The sequence below is a fragment of the Patiria miniata genome, unplaced genomic scaffold (genome assembly GCF_015706575.1).
Source record: "Patiria miniata isolate m_02_andy unplaced genomic scaffold, ASM1570657v1 HiC_scaffold_20, whole genome shotgun sequence".
Taxonomy (NCBI): domain Eukaryota; kingdom Metazoa; phylum Echinodermata; class Asteroidea; order Valvatida; family Asterinidae; genus Patiria; species Patiria miniata.
In genome coordinates this window covers 7,441,263-7,468,850 of record NW_024037059.1, presented here as the reverse complement: position 1 = coordinate 7,468,850, position 27,588 = coordinate 7,441,263, and the positions used below count along the sequence as shown (strand labels likewise).

The 27,588-nt window shown below is 40.1% G+C and overlaps 3 protein-coding genes across 4 annotated transcripts in view; all 3 read right to left on the bottom strand.

Annotated features, from left to right (window-relative positions):
- LOC119729013 overlaps positions 1–8,544 on the bottom strand; it is a 29,455-nt gene extending 20,911 nt beyond the window's left edge. Inside the window, exons 1-3 of one of the 2 annotated variants that reach the window (XM_038201497.1) lie at positions 8,313–8,544; positions 700–2,238; positions 27–189 (exon numbers count right to left, since the gene is read on the bottom strand). In XM_038201497.1, the coding sequence (XP_038057425.1) occupies positions 27–189; positions 700–1,693 (1,157 nt within the window). In that variant the 5' untranslated portion in view covers positions 1,694–2,238; positions 8,313–8,544. The remainder of the gene's footprint in view (positions 1–26; positions 190–699; positions 2,239–8,312) is intronic. The other variant, XM_038201496.1, reaches the window with a different exon arrangement.
- A 4,149-nt stretch (positions 8,545–12,693) lies between these two features.
- Positions 12,694–16,541, bottom strand: LOC119729015 (leucine-rich repeat-containing protein 24-like). Its single transcript, XM_038201499.1, has 2 exons — positions 16,080–16,541; positions 12,694–15,000 (listed from the first exon to the last, which is right to left on the bottom strand). Exon 2 carries the CDS (start codon positions 14,949–14,951, stop codon positions 12,795–12,797), a length of 2,157 nt encoding a protein of 718 aa, XP_038057427.1. The 5' UTR covers positions 14,952–15,000; positions 16,080–16,541; the 3' UTR covers positions 12,694–12,794.
- A 3,652-nt stretch (positions 16,542–20,193) lies between these two features.
- On the bottom strand, positions 20,194–26,075 carry LOC119729014 (leucine-rich repeat-containing protein 24-like). Its single transcript, XM_038201498.1, has 2 exons — positions 26,013–26,075; positions 20,194–22,452 (listed from the first exon to the last, which is right to left on the bottom strand). The coding sequence occupies exon 2, from the start codon at positions 22,436–22,438 to the stop codon at positions 20,204–20,206; it is 2,235 nt and encodes a 744-aa protein (XP_038057426.1). The 5' UTR covers positions 22,439–22,452; positions 26,013–26,075; the 3' UTR covers positions 20,194–20,203.
- Between the last annotated feature and the right edge of the window lie 1,513 nt (positions 26,076–27,588).

The following is a 27,588-nucleotide window of genomic DNA, read 5'->3' as shown; positions in this document are numbered from 1 at the left end:
GGTCACATCTATAACATTGCACTTACCTGTTGATGTGCTGGGATCTCCTGGTCGAGTTCATGTGGCTGAGCTCTCGCTGGCAGATCTGACAGAAGTACTTCTCACTGTCCGTTAGTCTCTCCTCCCGCACTTTCTCCTCTTCTCGGCGCTGGAGCAGTCTGGCAAACTCCTCGTCACCACTCGTGTCATCTTTAAAAGAGTCCAAGGGAAAACACCACATTTTCTGATAATGGAGTGACTCAAATTTTATTTTTCACTTGGAATAGAAAATAAAAAATCAGGAAACTGAACTTCAATTTTTGCCTAATGGAACCACAGTGTTCCCCAAATAGGCAACTGTCTATAGTTCCCAATGGAAACATGTTTTGGGAACAGCTCTCTCACATTTTTTTTAATAACCAAATGAACCACAAAGGGAAAATGACGTGGTGAATTATGTTCATTTAAATATAGAACAGAGAAATTGACTGAAGTTGTGTCACAAACTGCCATCTAATTTTTCTGCACGGATCCATAGCTGTTATAGTCATATTCCATTAAAACCATGTAAGCGCAGATGTAAACGCAGCTCTAGACACCTATTTCAGACACAGCCATACACAATTTTCAGAATCTCGGTATAACTTGTAAAATGTACACTAAATGAAAAAAGTAAGTAAATATTGTTTCACAGAAAAAAAATATAACACTGGCACAAACCTGAGTTGGCAGTGAAGTCTCGGGATTGAATGGAACTTGCAAAGCGTTGGCGCAGACACATCTGTACATGCTGCTGTAGGTTCTCTGTGGCATCATCTCCAAGGAATGCCTCGTGACAAACTGGGCACTTCTGAGCGGTATCACCAGCCTGGTCTTCGTTGCTGGTTTCAGTGAGAGAGCCTAGCTCTGATTCAGTATTGCTGTATTTAGTCGGGTCATCATTGGCCGAGTTGGGCAACTGCACAGGTTCCAGGGTAACCTCTGAAGTGGCTACCTTGTCATTCAATTTGGTGTGAGAAAGAGAATCTGTGGATAATTTCAACTTTGAAACATACACAGAACAGGCCTTTACAGGCGATGTCCTGGTAGAGTTGAGACTTCCTGTTGTGTCAAGGGAGCTTTTAGTGTTGCTGTCATCAGACAACTCAGGAGTGTTCAACTTGACTCTTGAAACAGTTTGTCTTCCAGCATCAGCGGCAGTCAATTCTTGAGTTTTACCTGTAGAAGTGGATGCATGGACAGAGGCCGAGATGGGATTGTTCCGAGCTTTGCTACTCTTGGCTCTGCTCAGGGAACTGCCCAGTCTCCGCCGACCCTTGGGTTCATGGAGGGGTGCCCGACAGCCCCGTGGCTCCTTGAAGTCACTGCTCTGGTTCAAAGTGGTTTCCCCTAAGATTGCCTTCATCACCTCTTTTGGGGCTTTGGTTTGGGATGTTGCCGAGGAGTTCTGTTTCCCTGAGTGGCCAGGACGATTGGCGTCACGACGGAGCGACAACTTGCCTCTCCGTGAGGATGTTTTGGACGTGTCGGATTCCCCTGCCCTAACCGTGTCAGGCAAACTCGTTTGCTCCACCAACTTCTGAGCACCACTCTTTTCATCCCGTCTGGCATTGTACAATTTTCTGGAATTGATTCTCTCCAATAATTTCTCATGATCACTCTGTGACGCCATACAATCATCTGAGTCGTGCTGTATTTGAGATCCCTCATTCATGATGGATAACACTTGGTAGCGGGATCAACAGTATAATTTTTTCTTGTCGGAATTGTTTATGTTGACAAAGCACAAACCATACAATCAAAATTAACACGTGGGGCTTCAGGATTTGTTCTGCACAGATGTAAAGATCAACTTGAATTCCTTATTTCTTGCTGGCTGGTTTAGTAAAATCTAAAAAAAGTTCATCAACTTTGACACAAAGTCAACCCATTGGCTGTGCGCATCATCCATGTCATCGGGGCAGAATCAGCATGATGAAATTTTGATTCAATCGTTAATTTTATTTAATCTATAGTCTAAAATAAAACATGCAACACACGTAGTCAAGCAATTTGTACAGCCATCACAGTCAGTCCATTTATACAGCCATTAGGATTCTTTACAGGTTCCCATCCTCTTTGGTTTTTGTCTTGTCCTCCACGATGCGCGTCCTCTGCTCGTTGACGCGAGCCTGGTGGGCTAGCATCTCCCCGTAGTGCTCAACGTCCTCCTTTTGGTGTTTGCGCCGTGCATCCTCAACATCAGTCATAAACACCTGTCTGCAAAGGGACCCAAAAAATGGGACAAATTTTGAAAAGTTGTTAGCAAACAAATGCCTCCTAAAAAGCATACAGTAAACAAAAATTAAAAGGGAACAAACTAAAGTAATGAACGAATGAACTAACAAATGAACAAATGAATGAAAGTTTAACAAAAACAAGTCCATGGTATGAAGTCAAGAGATAACGAGCTGGACATTTTAACCTCAACCCTCCTGTCAACAAAAAATTGAAAATGTCAAACTGTACATACACCAAAGTTAACCAGAAAAACAAATTAACATACATGTACATGTAGGTGTGGTTGACTCTGACTCTAAAATGGTGCTTTCTCTACCAATTTTCTAAATTCTATGAACACAATGCACCTGTACCAACTTTTATTCCTGCAGTCATCGGTGACTGCATCAGCAAAATACTGACATTGTTCAAGTTCATAATAGACCTTACATGTACACACCTTATGCCCTTAAGGCAGAGTCAGAGGCCATGGGTTTTGTGTAGCCTGGACAGGCACGAGTAAACCGTTTGTGCGTTTATTAGTACGAGATTAAAAGAACACCCTCCGAGATAACGGCAATGTTATTTTTGAACTGTACACTCAGGGCATACATGTATACATGTATATGTATATATATCCAAATTGATTCAAATACATTTGTTCACCAGTAAAACGTACTGTGCATCATGCACTATGGAAGGTTGAATTTAATGAAATAGTATTTCATTAAAATAAATGACTCCTTAACAACCAAAATCCACTCACCAAATCTTCAACACATGTATCAGAGAACACCGTGGCATGTGTTGGAAAACATACGGAGTCAATCAAGTCTTGTAATACAACTAAGCCTTCAGATCACAATCTGAATGAACCATTCAAAGAACAGAACAGGCCTCATCCTTTATTAAGACCAACACTAACCGAGGTCTGCCCTTGATAGAGCACAGTACAGTTTCTCCATGGCAACAATAGCTGGTTGCCATGGTGTTTGTGTAACAATGCAATAACCAGTCCACTCTTGGCCTTTGAAATGTAATTATAATGAGGCTCGGGAAAGCAGTATGCATGTACAATGTACATATCGGGTATTGTTCTGCAATATTATTATGGCATACTTGTATACAAGTACATGTATGCAACTAATAATGTCTATTGCACATTTTCACATTATTATTATACTAGACCAGGGACTAGTAGCTCTAATATTTCACTGGGTCAGAAGTAAGTTTTTTCCCCCTGGACCATTTCCAAAAGACAAATAAACACTTTTGGTTCCAACTGAATAAAGGTGTATAAAATTTAAAAAGTATACAGATGCAGTCAAGTTTATTATGTCTATAATTGACCATTCTATTTAAGTATGATTTTTTTTAAAAAAATTAAAATAATATTTAATTGTAATACAGATTACAAATTCATGACGATGAATAATAATAATAATAATTAATAATTTATTCATTTGTGTAGTGCAAATTCCAATTCCAGAGGGCACTCTGATCCCACAATATTGCCAATTACATTTTATGATCAGTGGACTGAAAAACCATTAGACACTGCGGTAGCTCAGTATTAGATTACTGGAATCAGTGGTAAAAAAAAATTAATTGTATTGCAATTAGATGTGTTGAAGTAGGATTGCCCAAATTAATTTTCCTATGTGAGTTTATAACCGGTAAAAATGCTATAGAAAAGCTTGCTGGTCATTTCATAACGTAGAGGTGTGTTATTATAATGAAGTCCTCTCTGATTGGCTAACTACTGATTATATTGGTTAATATCCACTCTCTTATTCAGAAGAGTCTACATGAACATGTAGCTTCACTCTATTCGAATGCAAATTCCCTCCATCGGACCTAAACAAGGGACAGATCAATTTGGAGTGAAATTCTTTTAAATTCATCAAGTTTTTACTCTTTGTGATAATGAGTGATTCTTTTTCAATGTATTTCAATCAAAAATTAGAGTGATTTTCAATTTAAAGCTATGTTTCCCTGCTCTTCAACCTATTCATATTTTGTCATTGTAAACAAGTTTGTATGTGTTATTTCAACCCCCCAAAACCTCCTTTTGTCCCTTTTTTGAACGTCTGCATTCCCCCCAAAAGAGGTTTTTTTTAATTTTGGGCACCAACAGATCTGCTTTGCGAGCAGACTGGCTCCCAGTCTGTATACTATCGATACTGAGTGTGGGGCAGGAAGTACCTCTGCGAAAACAGGATTATTGTTTTGAAATTCTAAAGTAATAATTAAACTGTAAACATGGGCCAATTTTTGTGGTCAATGTTTCATTCAAAAGGTGAGGAATTTTTGTATAGCAAAAAATTTGCATTTTAGAAAAGGAATAAATTACATGTATTTTTAGGGCTGTCCTGAATATACTGAAAATTCTAATATTCGCTATTCAACCCACTATTCGAATAACTTTTTGCTGATTTGAATGTGTGGGGAAAAAACCCAGACATGTGCACACACGACTTTGATGTTATTTTAATCTTAAAGTTGCGGCACTTTATTGTCAGAATCCACTTTTTTTGTCGACAGTAACTTTTTTGTCAACGGCTGTTAATTGTTCCCATCCAGACAACATTACTGTAAAATACTCCAGCGGTCTGCGGTCCATAATATTGATCGCTGCACGCAAATTTTAACCAGTGTGCAACTTTTGACCGGCGCAGCAAGCAGTCACAGCTGGCATGTGTAAAACTTGATCGGAGAGTTTCCAATTCTCAAATATTTGGTGAAATGCAGTTTCGAATAATCAAATACTAAACTGAAAATTTGTTAGGAAAAATCCAATTTTTCAAGAGCATGGGGTATCATCTTTAAAGGAAAAAAATGTAGAAATTAAGGCGTTAGTTCCATGGAAAAGCATTGGTATTGTGTATATAATCAATGATGTTGTAAGACAACATTGAAAAGAAAAAAACCCACCAACGTTCATTGTAATTACATGTTCCGACAAACAAGAGGTAGGGAATTTTATTCTTCCTATTTTTAACAAGGTAGCCTGAAGAAATCCGATATTTGAGACACATTTGTGGGGTTTACACATTGTACATACATGTACACATTAACATTTTAACTGATTGTTGGCAATCTGTTTCTGTAGGCAGATTGATACTAATGAGAAACGTTACATTTTTGTTCAATTTCCCTTTTTTTTCCCATTCTCCTAACTTGCCAAGACCAGAAATGTGCCTACATGGGTCATGGAGCAAAGTTTAGCTCCATGCATGGGCCTACCATCCCTGTCGCGCTCATCCAACATTTTCTTTTGTTTTGTTTTAAACGGAAAAAAATAAGAATATTCTTCTCTCATTATTTTAAATTGACCCTGAATATTTAATTTCTCATAATAGGCTTTTTAGTTATTTCCATGGATACTTTAAAGTTTAAATACGTCCAAAGATTGATCATTGCAACAAGCGACCATGCGTTGTCTAGCGGCAAAAGTTTCAAACAAGAGTCAGGGGTTCGAATCTCGATGAAGTAGGTGACTGATTAATAAATAAGATGCAACTTTTTGGCCCTTTAAAAAAATTGACAGCCTACCTATTACGGAAATCTTTCCCAATCTATTTGCAGGGAAAGATTCCCATATCTGGCCATCACTTGTCACCTTGTGCACAAACCCTATGAGACTGGTCTGACATTTTTTAAGTGTTTTCTTAGTTAGTAATGCGCCTATCAATTGTTTCCCCCACCACTCCCCCCCCCCTCCCCCGGGCTGCCCCACCCAAGACGTGGGGATTGTCACTTTTGAAGTCACAAAATCCCCTCTCCTCGGGCAAAACTTTAAGTGACAATCACCGACCATGCCCAGACATACATAGGCCTACGTGGGGTGCACTAGTGATTGCCTTTCCATGTAGTACGCCAATGTTAACAATGTAATTTGAGTGAATCCCCACCCTGGGGCATGAAAAACGTGACCAAATCCCAACATCGGTGCATCAACACTTCAATATTTTGTTTGCTAATTTTGACTTTTTATAGACATATCACTTTCTGATGGTTGATATGTCACAGACATGACTGAAAGGAAAATTTAGTGATGGCCAGATATGGGAATCTTTCCATTTGCAGAGAATTAGTTAGTCACTTCGGAAAGATTCCCATCTGGCCATCATTTGTCACCCTGTGCACAAACCGTATGAGAGATTAAGACTGGTTAGCCCCATAAATGTGGCCTATTTACTGGACTACCTCCGTAAACATACATGTAGGCCACACATCCACATGTACAAAAACGTGTCGCACTTTGCCAAATTGTGATTTTCACATTTAGGCTTAGTTTGTAGGGTTTTTTTGCTTTAGAAGCATACTCACCCTCTTTATAGGCTAATCAGAAAGTACTGCCTTTTTCAGATGTTTATTTTTCGTGAAATTTCCAGATTCATTTGCACACGTTTGCATATCAAAATTTGAACATGAAATTTCACAAAAATTAGACATCTGAAAAAGGCAGCACTTTCTGATTAGCCTATAATTGGGTGAGTATGCTTCTAAAGCCAAAAAAAACCCTACAAACTAAGCCTAAATGTGAAAATCACAATTTGGCAAAGTGCGACACGTTTTTGTACATGTGGATGTGTGGCCGAATACAGGTCAACTCGTACGCGAACCAACTCGTACGCGACCAACTCGTACGCGGGTCAATTCTTACGCGAACCGACTCGTACGCGGACCGACTCGTACGCGGACCGACTCGTACGCGGACCAACTCGTACGCGTGAGTTTAGACGATTGGTTTAGCTCACATGGACAGATGAAATTAGGTTCGGTACGGTAGGTCGGCATAATTTTACCTTTTCTGAAAGGTTGAGATTTTCAAATTGTAGTTGATTTTTGAATCCGCCAGTGCTACTTACATTCGTGATTTTTTAGAGAAGAATTCTGCGTTTTTTTTTTTTTTTACAAGTTCGCTTGATTGATTGGGAAGTTGTCTTCGCGATAACCAGTATGATTGGTTCCCGCCGCACCGCGCACTGTATAAAGAATGCATGATTGAATCGCTGTAACCTGTGTATGCCGCGGTACAATTGCTGGTTGGTTAGACAAGTAAAATGTCAAGAAAACACCGATATTTGCGAGGTCTATTGTATAAAAAGGAGCTACTATAAAAAAAAAGGAATATAGCATCACGCATGCTTATACAGTTGTACGGACAGTGTCCGCCAGTTTTTTGCTTGGGTCAGATAGTTTTTTAGTCCTAATTATTATATATCCAAATAATATTTTGTAAAAAAAGAAAAAATGGGGAGTTGATTTTTATTTTTTGGGTCAGTTTGACAATGGTGACAATTAATTGACTGACAGGTACATTGATTAAAAAAACACGAAAAATGCAACTGGTACATCGTTGCCTTAATATATGGAATTAAATTTGACGTGACAAGGCTACAGGTATGCACAAAACGATACAACACTCGTCTAACTACAAAAATCAGTTACTTTATTATCATCATTCACGGGTTCACTCCCAATCACACACAACGGTCACACATTGAACTACGGACTACCCGTCACACTATTCCCAAATTCTTCCCAACCATGCCAACCCAATCCTCGAAACCACTCCTAAAACGGCCCGCGTACGAGTTGGTTCGCGTACGAGTTGGTTCGCGTACGAGTTGGCTCGCGTACGAGTTGGCACGCGTACGAGTTGGTTCGCGTACGAGTTGTCTCGCGTACGAGTTGACCTGTTTCCGTGTGGCCTATGTTTACGGAGGTAGTCCAGTAAATAGGCCACATTTATGGGGCTATGAAAAGTATGGGGATAGAGACTGGTCTGAAAATAGTTAAGACAGACAGTGTTTTCTCAGCAAAATAAATAGGCCTAGGCCTACTTCAATATTTCCCCAGCTAAAAGTAAAAGAATCTTTTCCGTAACGTTCCTTTTCTGATTGAAGTAGGAATAAATGTAACTAACTTTTTGACACCTCGACACTCCCAACAGTTATTGAAATTGAAAAAAAAGTGATTTATTGGGGTCACATACACAGGTCATCAGGTCATGTCAATTGTCATCAGGTCATTCGAACATCATCATGATCATTGCAAAAACTTACCTGTACACAAATGCTGTTGCAAACCCAGCCAGTATCGATCCAAACAAAATAGGGAATCTCCACTTAGTCACACCAGCAAACCTTGCCATACTGGAGCTTCAGGTCAAATTGACGTAATATTCTTGATAATTATTTAAAATGGAAAAAAAAAATAGGTTCCCCCAAACCGGAAATTCCTCGTTGAACATCACTACCAAGAAGACACCAGAACCCTTGCTTTTTAAACTGTGCAAATGTCGTTGATAGAGAATGGGAACCAGACTTAACACAATGAGGGCGCCCTAACATATTGCACGTGTAATGATTTATCTACTTCATCAGGAAATAAAAATGTGAATAAAAAAAGTAAACTTCGTTAGTGGTTCCCTTCCCTTAAAAGTTCATTAACACGGAAAATTCAATGTGAATGAAGACCAATCGAATGGAATAAGCGGTAGGGGAACGTTTGACCGAATTAGCTCAGCGCTGATATTTCGATCAATGAATGCTCGAGGCCGGGGGAGGGGGGTTGAACCATGGAGCTCAGGCAGACCTAGCTGGAGTTACCCAGCCCTGAGTTTTATCATTGGGTTGTCTATAAGGGCTGGAGCGAATTTTTCTCGTAATTTGTAGTATTTGCAAAAAAATTTGGAAAATGTTCAATTTTGTCCCCGTTACACACTAATTGCAACTGCAACTCACCCCAAACTTGCCTGGAATAACCATTACACAGGTCCTTGAAGTAAAAAACGATCCACGATGAAGATTCACTGTTCAGCCTACAATTGCAGTGAAAACAGGAGGAATAACCGTTAACTTGACAACCTTGCTGGATTGGCCAGGACCGCAATTGGTTTGTGCACAAAAAAAATTGTGTACAATGAATGGCGGTCGATTAACAGGCACAGAGAGCGATCGCTGTCAACTACTCGTTTTGCCGGCTGCGCTGGCTGTTGGCGCATGACGTCACGCGGAAGCGTAACACCCGATGACTGTTTTATGCACTAATATAAGGTTTACCACTCGCATTACAGCTTTGGTACTGGAACCGCAACCAATAGTGCATGAAACAGTCATCGGGTGTTACGCTTCCGCGTGACGTCATGCGCCAACAGCCAGCGCAGCCGGCAAAAACGAGTAGTTGACAGCGATCGCTCTCTGTGCCTGTTAATCGACCGCCATTCATTGTACACAATTTTTTTTGTGCACAAACCAATTGCGGTCCTGGCCAATCCAGCAAGGTTGTCAAGTTAGCGGTTATTCCTCCTGTTTTCACTGCAATTGTAGGCTGAATCTTCATCGTGGATCGTTTTTTACTTCAAGGACCTGTGTAATGGTTATTCCAGGCAAGTTTGGGGTGAGTTGCAGTTGCAATTAGTGTGTAACGGGGACAAAATTGAACATTTTCCAATTTTTTTTGCAAATACTACAAGTTACGAGAAAAATTCGCTCCAGCCCTTATAGACAACCCAATGATAAAACTCAGGGCTGGGTAACTCCAGCTAAGGCAGACCCACCCTGGCCACCCAAACTTCGACATGCTATGCATGTAACTTTTTGCAGTCCATTAAAATATTTCTTCTTTTATAAAATGTCAAATCTTTCTTGCTGTGATATCGTGTGTTCTAAGTTAACTTTGAATATATGTCATTGTGATAATTAAAATTTAAGGACTTTGATGCAATGAGCCTGGCCTTTACCACAAGAGCTCAGAACGAAATGTTTTACGAAGATCCGCCCCTCATTAATTGCGCAAACTAACTTGGAATTTCGAAAACTTCAAAAAAGTAAGTACGTTCAAGTCATTCACAAATAAGTCTGCGCCCGTCAATTCTTTTCACGTCTGTTTCTCTTTCAGTTCCTTTGTGTACCAGTCTTTGGTCTACCTGGGCCCACATATTTCGGCTATGAAATATTTTACAAAGATCCACCCCTCATATCAGGCTTGCGGCAACGGCGGGGCCTGCCCCCCAAAATTGCGCAAACTAACTTGGAATTTCCAAAATATACGCAAAGAAAGCAAGTTATTCAAGTCATTGACAATTATTCTGCGCCCGTCAATTCTGTTCACGTCTTTTTCTCTTTCAGTTCCTTTGTGCACTTGTAGTTTGTCAACCTTAAAGGCCTATACATTTCGTACAATGAATTAGAAGCAACAGGAAGTACATGCAGCATAACTCGACGGCGTACGTAATACAGAGCCAAAGAAAATTAAAATAACACAGTGGATGACAAACATATTTTCCCCCTCGATGTTTGTTTGTCCATGCAAGGCTCTTCCAGCCTGACTAAAGGAAATAAACACATTGCACTGTTCCAATGCAAATCAAAATTGATATAAGGACGTTAAGCTACCTTCGTTATGAGTGATTCAAGTATTCCAAACTTTTTGGTCATCTTGAATATAGCACAGATCTAGTGTTGCTTACGCTTAATATTTACACTGAATGTCCATCATGCCAGATCGGGTGTATCCCTTTTTTCCAATGTAGTATAACCCGTGAAAGTTTGGCCATATTTTCTTTCTCATTGGCCCGCTATGATAATTTCCTGACATGAACATGATGAAAAAGTCATTGGATTACCCATACTGGGCCTAAAAGTAACAGCTAAACATTCATGCAAATCTAAGCTTTCATGTCCGTCACAAATACAGTAATATAAACAAATACAGTATTGTTGTAATGATAACAATTACCAGTCGAATAAAATGCTAAACCGAGCGCATGCTTAACTCAAGGAAAGTGATGATACCTGCAACACGTGCAACTTTCGTAAGTTACTGTCAGCCTAGGCCTAAGTACCATCAATTAAAATCCAATGGAAAACAAATTAAGCATGATTTTGTTTGAACTACAGGAGATATTATATACAAAAACACCGACCGCAACTCATAGTGAGTGACCCCCACGTCATGGTAGGACTACTCTCTGCCCCATGCGTTATGAAAACATAATTTATGGGCAATTCATATTGGGGGCCATTTCCATGAAATAAGTTTGCATTGTTTTAATGTGCCACGAAATGGGTTTATATTTTGATTAAGGCAAGTGAGATGGTTTTCAATTCATTCACCCAAAACAGCTTGACCATTTGTCTCCTTATAATGTGTGGTTCATCAAGACAGTTGAAATGAAGTTATCATCACAGGTCATCACAAGTTAGAAGTCAAATGCACATCAACTTTTGGTATTCAAATGCAGTGTGATTGAGTGGAACCTCTATTGCTCAGGCCAAAAAAAAAGTCTCCGGTTTCTGGTATGCGCGCGCGTTGCCGTAGCCATGCGCGTCGGCAAAATGAAAAAAGTGTTTTTTTTTCAATGAAAGATGATGTCTCAATACCGCCAAACTCACTGGTTTGACTGGAATCCTGCTGCTGCACAATTTGAACGTGTTTTTAGATTAGGTTATGGTCGAGAATAAGCTTTATGTGGCCTCTCTGGACTCCCATATATTTGCACTAAGTTTAGTCGGGCACCATTTGCAGTCATCAGCCGACATTTGAAGCAAAAAAATCAGGTAAAAAAAAAAAAAGCCGCGTCGCCGCACCACTTTTTGGGCAAGCTCCATACCGGAAACCGGAGACTTTTTTGGGGGGCCTAAACCCCTGTTATTCAAAACCCCTCACTTTGTGGATGGACTTGTGACTTGAGCCTTGTGTTTCAGTCGATTATATATCACTACATAACAGTTTTAAAAAAAATCTTATACTTACAAATAAGATTGATTAAAGAAATTGGCACCCAAATCAACACAAAGTAAAGTATTCAAATGATGCAGGTCGAAGATAGTTAGCATGGATTCTGAAGTATGGTCGAATGGATAAGTTTTGATCTCAAATACCCCCATCACCCCAAAAGCACAATATTGTTTCTCAGTCAACGGCGTACCCCACCCCTCCCCAGAGGGCCCACAATGAGGTCCCCCCCCCCTACGAGCCCAACCTCTAGTCACCCCACAGGCACTGGTTTGTTTAATATTGATTACATCGGTACCTGCCTCCTCTGATAGGTGTAGTCCCCCGACATTTTGCAACTTCCTCCCATGTGATTTTTTGCACGATTTCAAACTGAGGACAGCTTGCCTATCGAGGACCTAGCACGCACTCGTCAAATCGTCATTGTCCGTAGTCTCATCAAGAACGTTTATGATTTTTGAAGTCATAGCAAATACCTTGGCCACCTTCAATTCATATAGCATTCAAATTTCAACGTTATCTCATTTTTCTTATCAATAAAAGGGTAAGCATTTTCTAAGCCAAAAAACGTTCACAGCATTTTCTCAAATACAAGTCCGGCTCAATATAATAAGGCCACATTTTTAAAAACAAATACCCATTTGCTTTCTTGGTAAGTCCAACAAATTTCAGATGAATTATGGAATGAAATAGAATCAACAATGTGATTCGTTGGCGTAAAGTCAAACTTGAATGTTTGTTTTTTTTTTTTTTGGAAAATTGGATCGGATAGAGTGTCACTATTAGCTTTACAAACAGTGATGTCTTCACTCGGTTTGAGGCTTCATAGTCATGTATCCGGCATTTGTTGATGATGACGGTAGTGCAGAATACCGATTATCTGGAATCTTCACCGTAAGCGCTTCACTCTTAAGTCCTTGGTCGCACTGGGAGACAGTACTGTCATTGATGCGACTGAAGTAGGTGTGGTCGACTTCAGTGGAAGAGTGCTCCGCCCCAGGCTCAGTTATACGGGTCGAGTATCCACCGGCATCGCATGTGATGCGATCTGCTGGAATCTCTTCGTATGCAGATTCAGCTGATGAGCTACAAGAATTGATGAAAGTATTATTGGTTTGTCCACCAATCTCTGTCAGTGGTAAAGGCGGCAATGGGATGTCGCGCGTGGCAGGCTTTGACTTGCGATTCCTTCTCCTGACGACTAAAGCTGCTATGATTATTAGTGCTAACACGATGGCCAAGATAATCGCAGCGATACCAAACACCAACCCGCTACTTTGACGGGTTCCTGCTGTCCCGTCGGATGCTGCAGTGGCTGTTGCCAAAGATCTAGATTCGGTTGTAGGCCCGAATGTAGGATTGGAGGTTACCTGAAGGATGACCGAGTATCGAGCTTCACCAGCATCATTGCTGACCACGCACGTGTAGAGTCCTTCCTTGGAACGGCTGACGTTGGTAATTGACAAGGAACCGTTATCGGCCATAGCGAAGGACGTCTGAGACTGCTCTGGAGAGATTATCTCGTGGCTGTTAGTTATCCAGTAGGTATGCAGTGCTGGATCTGCATCGATACCACATGGTAAAAATACCTTAGTTTCAGGAAGTACTGAGACTGTGACAGTGGGGGAAGTTGAACGTGGTTCGCAAGCGAATTGATTTGGAAGAAGGTTTTCCACTGATGTATCATTCAGACGGTCGGGTGTAACACATTGAAGAGAACTACCTCCGTTAAGTGATCCAGTGTGATTGTTCTTGAGCCATGCTGCAAACCCGCGCAAATGGCAATCACAACGGATAGGATTCCCAGATATCTCGAGATTTACATTGGGGTTAACACGATTCATTGCTCCATCCACTATGGTGGTCAAATTGTTGCCTTTCAGATAAAGAGTTTCGAGTCGACCCAGTCCATCAAACGCATCTTTTTCGATTGTTGTTAGATTGGTGTAAGACATATACAAGATGGCTAGGCGAGGGTTGTGCAAGAATGCCAGGGATGGGATCACTGGAATATGATTGTAATTCAAGTACAAATCTGTGAGGTGTTGGAACTCTGCCAACGCAGAGGTAGGGATTTCAACCAGGGAATTATATTCAAGATCGAGCCATTCTAGCAAGGAGGGCTGGTGAAAATCATCAGCATTAACAGACTGAATCGAGTTTAGGTACAAACTGACGGTAGTCAGGTTAGGAAGAGTCTTGACTGCTGAGGGGATTTTGGTGAGGCGGTTACCACTGAGCTCGAGGTTTCTTAAGTTCGACAATCCGTCAAAAGCTGAGTCTGGTATAGAATCCTCCACAGATGCATTGTTTGCCGCAGAAAGATCGTTCAGTTTGAGATGTTGCAAAGCCACCATTTGTCCAAAGACAGGAGTCAACAGCAAACTTGCTGGGTTGTATGACAGGTCTAGTATTTCGACGTTCATTAAGTCTCGCGAGACGTCTGTCGGGAATTCCTCGATGTCGTTCCTTGCCAAATCAAGTTCCCGAAGACGAAGGACCTGACTGAAGACGCCGCTAGTTAAAGAAGACAGGCGATTGTTTCGGAGGTGCAACTCTTCCAGGTTAGGGACTTCCTCAAAAGTGCGGTTAGTTAGCATGCCGATGTTGTTACTCTCGAGACTCAGCAATTTCAAACTCGCCAGACCGCGAAATGCGCCATCTTCGATGACTCTGATGTGATTGTTGTACAGATACAGTTGTTCCAGCTGAGATAATCTAGAGAAATCGCCAGCTGCTAGCTTGGTGAGTTGGTTGTACTCCAGATAGAGGGTCCGTATGTCGTCAGGTAGCCCGACTGGAATCGCTGAAAGATTCTGGTATCCACACGAAGCATACTGACCTCCACAACGACAGACACTCGGGCAAATCGAATGTGCTTCCTTCGAGAGAATAAGCAGTCCCATGAGGAGAAGACGTATACGAAAGGAGCGAATTGAATGAGAACTGTTGAACGACGCCATGTTTTCCCAACGCTAAGAAACGTCGTAGCAAGGTTGTTCGTACATGAATCTGCAAAGAAATGGAAACAAAGTGCGTTTAAATTCAAGTATCCGTTCGACACCGCGCAGAACAAACAGTGAAACAAAGTACATGTACGTTTTAAGTGCAATTTGAACCAGGAAGTTCAGCACGAGTGGTCTGTTTGCATCATTTGACGTTCCATATATTCCAGGTTTGTTTACAGAAAAACGAATACAATAGGCGTCACTCACGCAAACGGGAAGTTGGTTGTTATTTCCTTTTCTTCTTCGATTTCTTGGTAATTATAGCCAAGAACAGCGCACAAAAGATATCCCTTATCATTTGAGTATTTGGTTCCAATTCACATTGAACTGTATATTGATCCGCTCTTGTTCTTGATGTTGTTGGTCAACTTGTTAAATTTCAGAATAGTTTATACAAACCATGAAGCACCTTTAGTTGTGTCTCTTCTAACGTCAATTTCAATCTTCGAAATTCTAATTTTGTGGGTTCACATTTTAAACAGAAAAAACTGAAGCACCCTAGCTCACTAGTCGTAAACTGAAGCACCCTAGCTCACTCGTCATGAAAAGTATGGACTATTTAAAATGTCTAAGATAGAGCGTTTTACACAATTTTAACCGTAAAGGATGTCTCCGACATACCAGTTTTTCAAACATTTCAGAAAAATTGAAATTTGCGCAAAGATCGAGTGTTGCAGTGTAAAAGTTAATGCCATTATTTATTTTGCCATCTAATGATCATGCAACGCTCCATCTTTGCCGTCATTCTCATAAAAAAATTGTAATGTTTGAATACGCAATTGTATAATAAACTAGTACCGATGGACCAATTTCAAAGTCATATCCAAGTTTGTTTTGTAGTGTTTTTAATTTTCAACAGTGCACTTAACTAGAGCCGTATATGAGTGAATAATATAGAATAGAGTACACATGTCAGTTGATGAATACTTCTAAATCCTTTTTTTTTTATGAAACATCCATTTTAATTAGGACGTAACGTATACTTTTGAGGGGCAATGCAATCATCATGACAATATTGTCTAGGAATGTGATGGCTATTGATTTGATTGAATGAATAAGACCCAGGGATTATACATTACTTACCGTTATATCACAAGCTTAGCCAATGGGTTTTTCTTTCAAATATTTGCACAGTGAACGGTGACGTGGCCTTTTCCATTTAACCGTGATGTTGAAATGAGGGGGAATTCCCCTAAAAACCACTGCGACAACCCTATTCATTACATGCAAAACAGCTTTATAATCCACACAATCGCCAGAATTAATCTGTACCAGGAATCCCAGGTCAGAAAGTCGCCGACATTGTACAATGAATGCCAAAATCGTTCGCCAGGTTTGCACTACGAAACTCCAACAACTTCCTTGTCTATATAAGTTATATTCCTGCACAAGTCCCACGAAGTATAGCCGTAACACAACTGTGCCGGTAGCAATTTTGTCAGTTCATGGCGCGTAGTGCACGTTCATAATCATCATACTCATAGACGACGAGGGTGTATCTCAAGCGCTGTGGCCTTGCAACCTTTTGTTGTTCTGGTGGACACTTTGTTTAAGTCCTCTCCTCAGGGGTCAGAAAACGCACCCCTGCGTGTGGTGTAATTTTGCACTGGGTTGTCATAGAGACGACTGCCGTGCACTGCCATAGCCTTTTTTTGCTTTTACTTCATATTTTTTTTACATGTAGTAAGGTGGGACTCGCGTTCGGCATGTTTAGTATTAATATTATTACCTGTCAAGTTCCGAAACGGTAACATGGCAAGTGGGTCTTTCCACTATATGGGGTATGGGGTATTGTAATGACAACAAAGTTTGGGTTTGAGAAAGAGAGAGGCACTGGAGAGTACAACAAATACAGATAGTTTGTTCAGTTTCCCTGCATTCTCGAGGCCTAGTATAATATGTTCATGTATACAGCTTTCTCTGTGGGTCATCGTAATCATTAGCTATAGTGGACAGACATTTTGCTAAAAATTGACAGGACATTAATTGCATCTCATATATATTTATGACCAATTCAGGATTGCTATCAGTCAAAAGAAACACATTTTCTTGGTCTTCAAGACATTTTTATATAAATAATGTTGATAACTTGAATCGAAATTTTGTTGAAACTTTCTGTTCATGTTACGCCTGCCATATTCTGAATATAATATCCTGTGATGTCTTAGATATAACATCTTGGTTTTTACATGTAAAAAAAACCCTGTAGGGATAAGAACATTTGGGTGAATGCGTTCTTATTATACATTCTATCAATATAACAAACTCAAACACTTCTTAACGGGTGGGATTACAAAAAGAGGACAAACGACCCATGTTACACCTCTGTACCCCTTTAGTATGGAATGACCCACATACATTTTATACCAACCTAAACGGAACAATATTAGGACAGGACCTTATCGGAGAACATAATATATTAACCTCCTCGCTTATTACCGTGACCTCAGTAACTCGGTTATTTCGCCGCTTTTAGACCGTAGGCCTATATTTCTTATGGTCAAGCATTTTGTAGCCTATATCTTGCTCCAAGATGTTTTTCTTGAGCGTAAAAGTTTTCGCGAAGATATAAATAGGCTATGCTTGTAAGAATGAAGTATTATACAGACACGCCGGTTTCAGTAAAAAAGAAAAAGAAAGAGGCACTCATAACCGGGTACATGCATTGATGATATCATATCATCATAGTCACTTTAATTACTTCCGAGTATTTTATCACGAGATAATTAATTAGTCGTGAATCATTTCAATCTCTTAAAATGAGGACGTGACAGCAATACCCTTTGTATTTCCAAGCAGGAGCTTGATCTGTGTCACAGTCATAAAACTTTTTTTCTCTCAGAAGGTAATGTACACAACGGTTTTGCGTTCTTACTGTTCGTTCACACTGGCATGTTTACAATCATAGCAGTAGGCAGTCACTCCTATATCCTTTGCCTTTGTGGGGTTAAACTGAAATGCATACAGTCGTTTTAAAATAAAAGCCGGCCGGGTTTAATATAATATAACCCCCGGGTGTACATAAATGCCGTTATCTAGTCCAGTCTGTTTTACAATGATAATCGACAGGAGTTATATCAGAAGGGTATAAGCTAAATTATTTTCAAAATCTGAGAATACAGCCCTTCCACCAACCTACGTACCTCAATATTATACATATTAAATGCATTTTGATCTAGGCGCGCTTCAGCTGCACAGTCTGCATATATTCAATACATTATTTTCATTAGACCTGGGCTGGTGGTCTTCTTGCCGACAAATAAACATTAATCTGTATGCATAGTACTTGAAATTATCATGGTAAAAAGTTATTAATACAGTGATAATCTGGTTCCCTGACCTGGCGACTTCCCCTCTCGTCTCTCGGTACAAAACTAGATTTATAGATTATCAGAACGGATCTAACAAGTATAACAAAGATTCTATTAGAAAATACAACCAAAACATCTGAGCTATAGCAAACTATGTCTGCGTGTACGTGAAACAGGTAGCCTCGAAATGTTTTTGGAGGAATTTCTATTTGGTATAAACGTGATATCGGCGCCTACCTGACCTCAGACACGCAGAAAAGTCAAACTCTTTGAGAATGGGAACCAGACTAAGAATGAGTTTCAGTACTACTTCTGAAGTTTGAAATTACTGCATGGTACATTTCAGTTATATTACCCAGTATTTTGTACAAAACTGATGTAAAACGATTAACACAAGGACCGAAAAAGTAAAATGACTAATTTTGTAGACATATCTTTCTCGAGAGATCTAATCGGAACTCAGGAAATGTCTTAATTAGGGAGAAATACATTGTACATTTACATACACATTAGTACATGTATATCAGTTCTGAGTATAATGTGCCGAAGCTTCGCTTCGCCGGCTATGCGGGGGAGGCGGCTTCGTCACGTATCGCCCGCTTTGCGGTCCATACTGCAGTTGTCTGCTTCGCGGGCGAGTCGCCAGCTTCGCGGGCAAACTCCCGCGCGCCTCGAAGACGATCAACTCGTGAACAACTCGTGAGCACACATTTACACATTTTTGATTCCAAAAGTAAATAATACATATAAAATTAAAGGTATAAAAACTATATAATTTGCTGAGTCTGTTTTGCCCTTCTGGATGTACGGATTCATTTTCTCTGTCACCTTATATATTGTGTTAAATTGAGTATGTTTTATAATTCTGTTGTTATGCTATAGAAAAAACATGAACATTCATTACAAAATAAAATATGGTGTAACATCATTACAATTTTCATTTATAACACATCCTCGTCCATGTACATTTTAAGTATCAACCCAATAGCACCTAGTGTAGTTTTGGAGATATTGAGCTTCGAAATTGCACCTTTAATGTAATGTAACTTGATTGACGTCACAATTATGTCACTACAATTTTCATCTATAACACATCCCTGTCTAATAACATACAAAGTATGAACTCAATCGTCCCTGTAGTTTTGTAGACGTGCTTCGAAAAATGTATTTTTAATGTGATGTTACTTGACACCTGATTATGCCATGTGACGTCACTCTTCGAGACACGATTTACATGGTTTTTGTTTATGTCAAAAGTGACAGTCAGAAAAGACGTGCGCAAATAATGTGTATTAACTTCAATGAATAGCCGATCTGAATCGACTGAATATAAATTTGTGTACTCTGGGACTAGCTTTACCAGCTTGCCTTGTCTTCAGTATTTCTGATATAATTGGGTCTTCTCCCAATAGTCCATACAAGGGTCACGACCGTGGCTTCGGTTGCAGACCAGTAAATCGGTCCGAAATTGCCTACGCCGGCCAAATCACGATTTGCATGCCCTCAAAATTTTCAGTATTTGAGCATGCTGTGGGCCATGAACTTGAGGATTTGTAAAAAGAATATGGGTGGAAGCCGTGCACAGGACTGTGAGCTTGTATTTCCGTTCAATTTGGATGAAATTGGGGCCCTTAAAGCGCTCTATTTTGCAATGGAGTGTAGGCATCGTCTTTCAAAATGGCGATGGGCTTCAGGACTATTTTCAGGGGTGATCATCTTCGAATGGAAATTTCTCCTAAAAGTCATCAGTTGACCCCCAAACAATTGAAAAGAAAATGAAAGATGATGAAATAAGCTATAATTTGATGTGTGTCTCGAACACCTTGGAGAGTTGTGAGTATTTTTCCCGAATTTCTGAAGTGGGAGCATTTACCATTGGGGTCCATGGAAGTTTATTTACTGGTCTGCAACCATATCATCAACATAACCAATTAGGCGATCAGGTTGAATGGCTTCCATGTCCTCGTAGCCTGGTGATGCTGGCGGTGGAGTTGCTGATGGTTGTGATTGTGCTGGTGCTGGTGGTGGTTGTGCTTGTGATCCTGCTGCTTCTGGTGTCTGTGATGCTGCCTGTGGTGGTGGTGGTGGTAGTGGTAGTGGACGGGATAGCAGTTGTGCTGGAGGGGTTGTTCGTTGTTCTGGTGCTGCTGGGGCGTTCCGAGATGGCAAGGTATTTAGTCCAGGTACCATGTAGTTCTCATCGTCGCTATCATCCTCAGGCTGGCCGAGCTGAAATGCCGCATTCGTGTGTCCATTTGGTATATTGTAGATTATGTTCACTGCGACTTCGCCTTGACCGTGTTCTTTATCCTTGAAACACTTATTTCTGGCAATGGTGCCTCTTCTGATGAGCACAAGTAACACTACCATCACGAAAAACAGGATGCCAGAAATCACAAAGATTGATATGACAGGTAAGTTGTTACCAGTGGGTTTTGCAGTTGGTGCTGAAGTTGGTGTTGCAAATGGTGTTGCAGTTGGTGTTGCAGTTGCTTCAGGCACCGGTGAGAGTAGTATGCGAAGTTCGACAGAGCTCTGAGCTTCCCCAGCATGATTGCTGACTACGCATGTGTAGAGTCCTTCGTTGGAAAGGCTAACATTGGTTATTAACAAGGAACCATTATCCGCCATGGCGAAGGGCGGCTGAGGTTGGTCTGGATAGATAAATCCGTGACTTTTGGTAATCCAGAAAGATTGTAAAATTGGGTCTGCGTCGATAGCACATGCTAAAAGGGCATTGGTTTCAAGATGCACTGAGACTGTGACATTAGGGGAAGTTGAACGTGGTTCGCAAGCGAATTTATTGGGAAGAAGATCGACCACAGAGCTATCATTTAGACGGTCGGGTGTAACACATTGAAGAGGACTACCTCGATTAACCGTTCCATTGTGGTTGTTTTTGAGCCACGCTGCAAACCCGCGCAAATGGCAATCACAGCGGATAGGATTCCCAGATATTATGAGATTTACTTCGGGGTTAACGTAATTCATTGCTCCGTCCACTACGGTGGTCAAATTGTTGCCTTTCAGGTAAAGAGTATCGAGCCGACCCAGACCCATAAATGCATCTTCGTTGATGGTTGTCAGATTGGTGTAAGCCATGTACAAGGTGGCTAGGTGAGGGTTGTAAAAAAATGCCCGGGCTCCTATCACCGAGATAGGGTTGAAGTCTAATATCAAATCTGTGAGGTGTGGGAACTCTGCCAAGGCAGAGGTAGGAAGTTCAACCAGGGAATTGTAAGAAAGATCGAGCACCTCGAGAAGGATGGGGCGGTAAAAATCATCAGCATTAATAGTTCGAATGGAGTTAGATTGCAATTCTATAGACGTTAAGTATGGAAGAGATTTGACTGCTGAGGGAATTTTAGTGAGACGGTTACCGTTGAGCTCGAGATTTGTTAAATTCGATAATCCATCAAATGCCGACTCTGAAATGGAATCCTCCACCAATGCACTGTTTACGTCAAAAAGATAATTCAGTTTGAGATGTTGCAAAGCCACCATTTGTCCAAAGATAGGAGTCAACAGCAAACTTGCTGGGTTGAAAGACAGGTCTAGTATCTCGACGTTCACTAAGTCTCGCGAGACGTCGACCGGAAATTCATGAATGTTGTTCCTCCTCAATTCCAGCTCCAGTAATAGGGGGACTTGTCTGAAGACGCCACTCGGTAATGAAGACAAGAGATTATTTCCAAGGTTCAACCTCTCCAAGTAAGGGATTCCTTCGAAGGTACGGTTCGTTATTACACTGATTTTGTTACTCGTGAGATCCAGATGTTTCACATTCGGCAGACCTCGAAACGCGCCATCTTCTATCTCAACGATTTCATTATTATAAAGATAAAGTTTCCTCAGTTGCCGGAGTCCGGAGAACGCGTCAGCTTCCAGCCTGGTAAGTTTGTTGTGTCCCAGCTGAAGGATGACGGTGTCGAAAGGCAGCCCAGCAGGGATTGCTGTGAGATTTTCTCCCTGACAATGTACCATCTTACCGGTGCTATAAACTCTACAGTTGCAGACACTCGGGCAAGTTGCATAGACCCCCAGAATCATCAGTGAGATTGTGACCAGATATAAGTCGAAGATACACGATTGCTTTGTCCCTAACAGACCCATGGTTCCTCGGCAGTGCATCAGTAGGTGGAGAGCTGGTGATATGAATGTAAGAGATCATGACACGAATGACTTTAAAAACGACTCGCCATTTGAGCAATTACATTGCAAAAACTGCGATGTTACCAACACAACCTACGGTTCTTTCTTGGTAACTATAGCAGAAAAACACCCATGGGTGTTATTTCCACCAACTGGTGGCGTAAATTTACTTCAATACGAATATTTTAGTGCTGTAACCACATCCAAATAAATCGGTGTTGTATTTGTAATACACTTGGTGTTAAGTGTATTCTTCCCCCGACGTCAATTTTGGAGAACACCCATGGTTTAAATTATCACCATATAATCCTTAGAGTAATGTTTGACACTAATCCCTGTGTCCACCATAAAGTGGTGTTATAATGGTAATATTTTGGTGGGGAAAATATTTTCTACTGGTATCAAGAAAACACCTCTGGTATATGCTCTTAATATGTGTAGGGTATTTGTTATAGTGTTGTAGTCGAGTACCAAAACTCGAGTACTAAGTTTTCCGAGAACACACAGTGTCGAGTACGGGCCGAGTCCGAGTACTTTTTAGTCGAGTCCTGGGCCAAAAATCCGAGTTCGAGTTTTTCAGAGTCCGAATACGGGCTGAGTACGAGTACAAAGATATCGAGAACATCCCGAGTACATTTTTAAACTAAATCATTATGGAAATTAGCACCGTTACTTACATCTGATATGTAAAGTAATTACCCAGTATTCCAAGAAATCAACACGTACACATATTAAAAAATGTTGTTTTTGCTTGGAATTCTTGATTTATTGCGTCGAAGGTGCTTATTGAAGTTGGAAGTTGTTCCAGACTTCTCCGAAATCCGCAGCCCACATGACTTGCATACTGCGCTGTGCTGCTTCTGTCCGTTAGCGAAATATTCTTTGTGATCCCTAAGATATAATTTCTGACGAAGAAGACATGTCTACGTCTGGATCGAACTCGCCGCCATGCGCCAGAGAATGTGACACGTTTCCAACAAGGAGTGATGTGCACAACCTCTTCCCCACGGATACGATCTTTCCGCGCCTTGTTAGTTAGAAAATACCTCGTGTGATGAACGCACATGCGGCCCATGGAAAGAAGAATGCGATGTATTTCGCTGGTATTCTTGTAGTATTCAGTAGGAATAGGACAATAAAAAATGTGCACCAGAGATACTGCGAGCGCTGCCAATACCCATTCACGAATGCTCGATTTAGAGTCGATAAAGAATACAGCGCAATACTTTCATCATTTTCATATACACTCTGTGAAATTTTTGGTCAAAGTTTAGTATCGAAAAATTAGTATCGAACAAATCCGAATTTTCTTTCGAGTACTGCGCGACTGGGATCGAGTTCACCGAGTACAATTTGTCGAGTTAAGGGACGAGTCCGAGTACAAAATTACGAGTACGTGCCGAGTACTTGGTTTTTTTTTTTCGAGTACTTATGATCGAGTACGGGCCAAGTACTTATTAGTACTCGAGTTGTACTCGAGTTCGAGTTCGAGTACGAGTACTCCAACACTGATTTGTTATCATAAATCCCAGTGAACATTTAGTTTTTGGGACACCACAAAATGTCTACAGTGTCTAGTAGGTCAATATAAAACCAACTGCGCGATTTCAGATTATTTCAATATTGGTCAGGGACCTGGTAAGTTGCTGTGAAAAACTCAAGCAATGCCGCATGTCGTTTAGTTTCCAAGCTGCAATTCCAAAGAAATTTATTATTCGATTCAAATTCATGTCGTCCAATCAGTTTGCTTGATCATCGCACAGGCGTACTTCTTGTTGTTTTGTTTTTTTAATACAGGTACAATAACTTTAAACCGAGTTATTCAAGTTTATACAACTTCGAATAACCCGGTGGTATTTTAACACCAAAAGAATCACCACAATTTCTACTCCAGTTCAGTGTTAGCATTTGTAACACCAGAGTTTTTGTAGTGCAAATTATACAGTTGGTTTAAGACATTTACACCGTGACCAATGACAAGCTAGGTTCATGTTGAGTGTAATTAATCTGCTTATGTTTGCTGTTGAAAATGATCGAGGCCAAATAAGTAACACGAAATCGGTTCTCTGTGATTAATTGATCACTCAACTACAATGAGCATGAATTAAAAAAAAAAAAAGTTTCATCTTTACAACTTCCTAAATTTTACCAAAAACTTAACAACGCAAATGAAAACTGGGCCAGTCAATTTACTGTATGAGTAAAATTCACGCATTATTACAGTTATTCTATGCTCGAAAGCTCCGGTTGAACCTGATATAAAACAGGTTTATTTACAGGTCATTTCCGTATGACTTTTAGAGGAACACGTGACTTTTAGTGGAACTGTCTAAATTGCGCAAGAAAAAGCCTGTGTTGTGAAAATATTTCGGATCTGAAAATAAATGCCGAGAACTTTTTCCAGCTGAAGTTATTTCAAATATGTATAATGAGGTATGAAGCACGTACAAAAGACTGAAGACTGTCATTTTCTGATGCACAGAGGTATTGGTACACAAAATAAATAGGTCTTATTCTCTTTTAGAAAGTTGAAACCGGGTAATTATGCAAGACTGACAAAATGCACTTTCAAAATTAGGTCTGTTGTATATTCGAAAAGTTTACGAAAATGCTATGAAATGTCATGACATAAGCTTGGGTTTTCAATTATGTGAATAATTTCAGTTCGACCATGAGATAATGACGATAGTTTTTGGGAAAAGGCGTGATTCATTTAAGAATTATTTAATTTACATGATGTTCAAGACTGTCAGTCTGTCACTGTTATTTTCAAGTTCCACTAGTAAGTATATTCAATTTGCTATATAGGTTCTAGGAATACAATTATTATCCACTTTTAAGAAACTGAAACACAAAATATCCGCCTTTGTTAAGGATAACGGAATAACTTTACAATTTCAAATTATTGTGGCATTACAGTATAAAATCATATAATAAATCATATTGTTGTTGCATTAGAGGCGCAAAAGCAACCCAAAGTAAAAATCCCATTTCAGAGGGTTACAGAAGCCCCCAAGAATGTGTTTTTGTTTATGACTACGGTCGAAACAATTAAGATAAGATTCTTTTAAATATTAACCGTCCTTCGACTTTCAACCCGACAAATATATATATTTTTCAATTGCTCTTTTGTTTTGTGCAATAAAAAAAATCAAGTTTATTTGAGACATTGAGAAAACAAATAGTTGGCATGATTTTCAGTAATTTAAAACTTGGCAAAAATCGGCCCACATTTAGTTGAGGAAATAAAATTTCAAATTGCGAATTATGCGTGGCCCAACAACAATTCAGTTCTCACAGAACCGCCCCCCCCCCCCCCACCTCACCGCCATCAAATCAGAATCGGGATGCAGAGCGTATATTTTAGTTTGTACTAAAGTGAACCCCAAATTAAACAATTCTTCGGAGTGGGAGTGCCGATGCCAACATTAGCAAACCAATTGGTTTTTCCCCCGTTGAAATCAAACATGAAGTGGAAAATTCATTAGGACAAAACAATTTACTTTTTAAGAACAAGGACAATACATTTTTAAGATTTATTTAAGACTCGTACCTGGAGATCCAATGGCTGTGGGTGCAAAGCAGGTGTACCAACAGAGAAACCTAATCTCTCAGTGCATCGAGACCAGAAGTGCACGGTCGCGTGTACATTCATATAGGGCCTATAGTACAGCGATTGGAGGGCCTTCATTGTTATGATAATGAAATGAAGTCATTTTTATTTATACATAAGGGGCCTCCCCTGATTTTGAAATCACGGACAAGTATTTCGCAACCATGGGACACACAACAGACTCAGAAAGGATTGTTCAGGAGGTAAATGCTAAGTAAAATAAGCCTGCTCAACCATAAAAAATGAAAGGCCAATTTCATTTCAAGCGTGTTTTGGTGCCTTTTCATTTTTTAAGCTAGTGCAGACCAGATCCATATCACGAGTAACACTGCTTCTGAACCAAAGTTGCCAGCATGTAAAAATAAAAAACATTTTGTGCGGGGGTGCATTGTTGTTTCGGTACATGGCACTGATGGCAGTGGTGGTGTTTTTTTCTCATTTTTCCCATAAAAAAAATTAGGGTAGGGGCTGTCAGAATAGGGTAGGTAGGGAAACCGGAAGCAGAACTATTATTTTTTTTGGGGGGGGGGGCCTAATTACGTAATGGACAGAATTTTTGCTAATATAAATTAACAGGACTAATTGTGCATGAATTTACCCAAATGTAATCTCGTTATATTCATAACCAATTTAGGATTGCTACCAGCCAAAAGAAACAATTTTCTTGGTCTTCAAGACATTTATTTGATATAACGTTCATAACTTGGCTAGGAAATTTATGAAAATTTCAGTTTGACAATATGTTACGTACGTGCGTCATATTCTGAATATACTAACCCCTGATGTCTTAAATATACAGGTAACACAGGGGTCAGAATAAAATGGACAATATTTGGGTACATTTATTGTTGTTATTATACAAATAACGAATGTTTGTGAGTGCGATGGTAAGAATAATTTCATGAGGTGACAGATTGAATGTTCTATTCCACGAGGCGAAGCCGAGTGGAATAGAACATTCAATCTGTCACCGAATGAAATTATTCTTTCCATCGCACGAACGTAAAACATTCGTTATTTGTTTTATACAACACCTGAATAAATTCTCGTCATTTGATTGGTAAATTATAAACTACAATTTATTTTGATTTTAAAGATGTTGAACTACCCCTTCACGAAAATCTTTGAACCCAACGCTGTAGCCTGCTGGCTCTTTGGAACAATACGCGCTACGCTATACGCTGAACGCGCACACCAGCATGCATTTTGCACGCAAATACCGCGTCATGGAACAAGCGCAAAGTGAAACGGTATAACGCATGGGTATAACGCATGGTCGCACCGTGCATTATACCGAATAATAATATGTCACGTGATCTACAATTCACCAATCAGATGATGGGGATTTATTCAGGTGTTGTATAAAACTTTCTATCAATATTAACAACGAACACTCCTTAACAACGGATGGGAATGAACACGAAAAAGAGAGAAAATAACTTGATATTATTATCCTGCTTCATTTTATGTTTTGTAGAATGTTTCTATGTAGAATTATACAGACATACCGGTTTCA

Bases quoted from the DNA above. Each gene is read 5' to 3' on its own strand.
- LOC119729015 (XM_038201499.1), bottom strand. From the start codon at position 14,951: ATGGCGTCGTTCAACAGTTCTCATTCAATTCGCTCCTTTCGTATACGT.
- LOC119729014 (XM_038201498.1), bottom strand. From the start codon at position 22,438: ATGCACTGCCGAGGAACCATGGGTCTGTTAGGGACAAAGCAATCGTGT.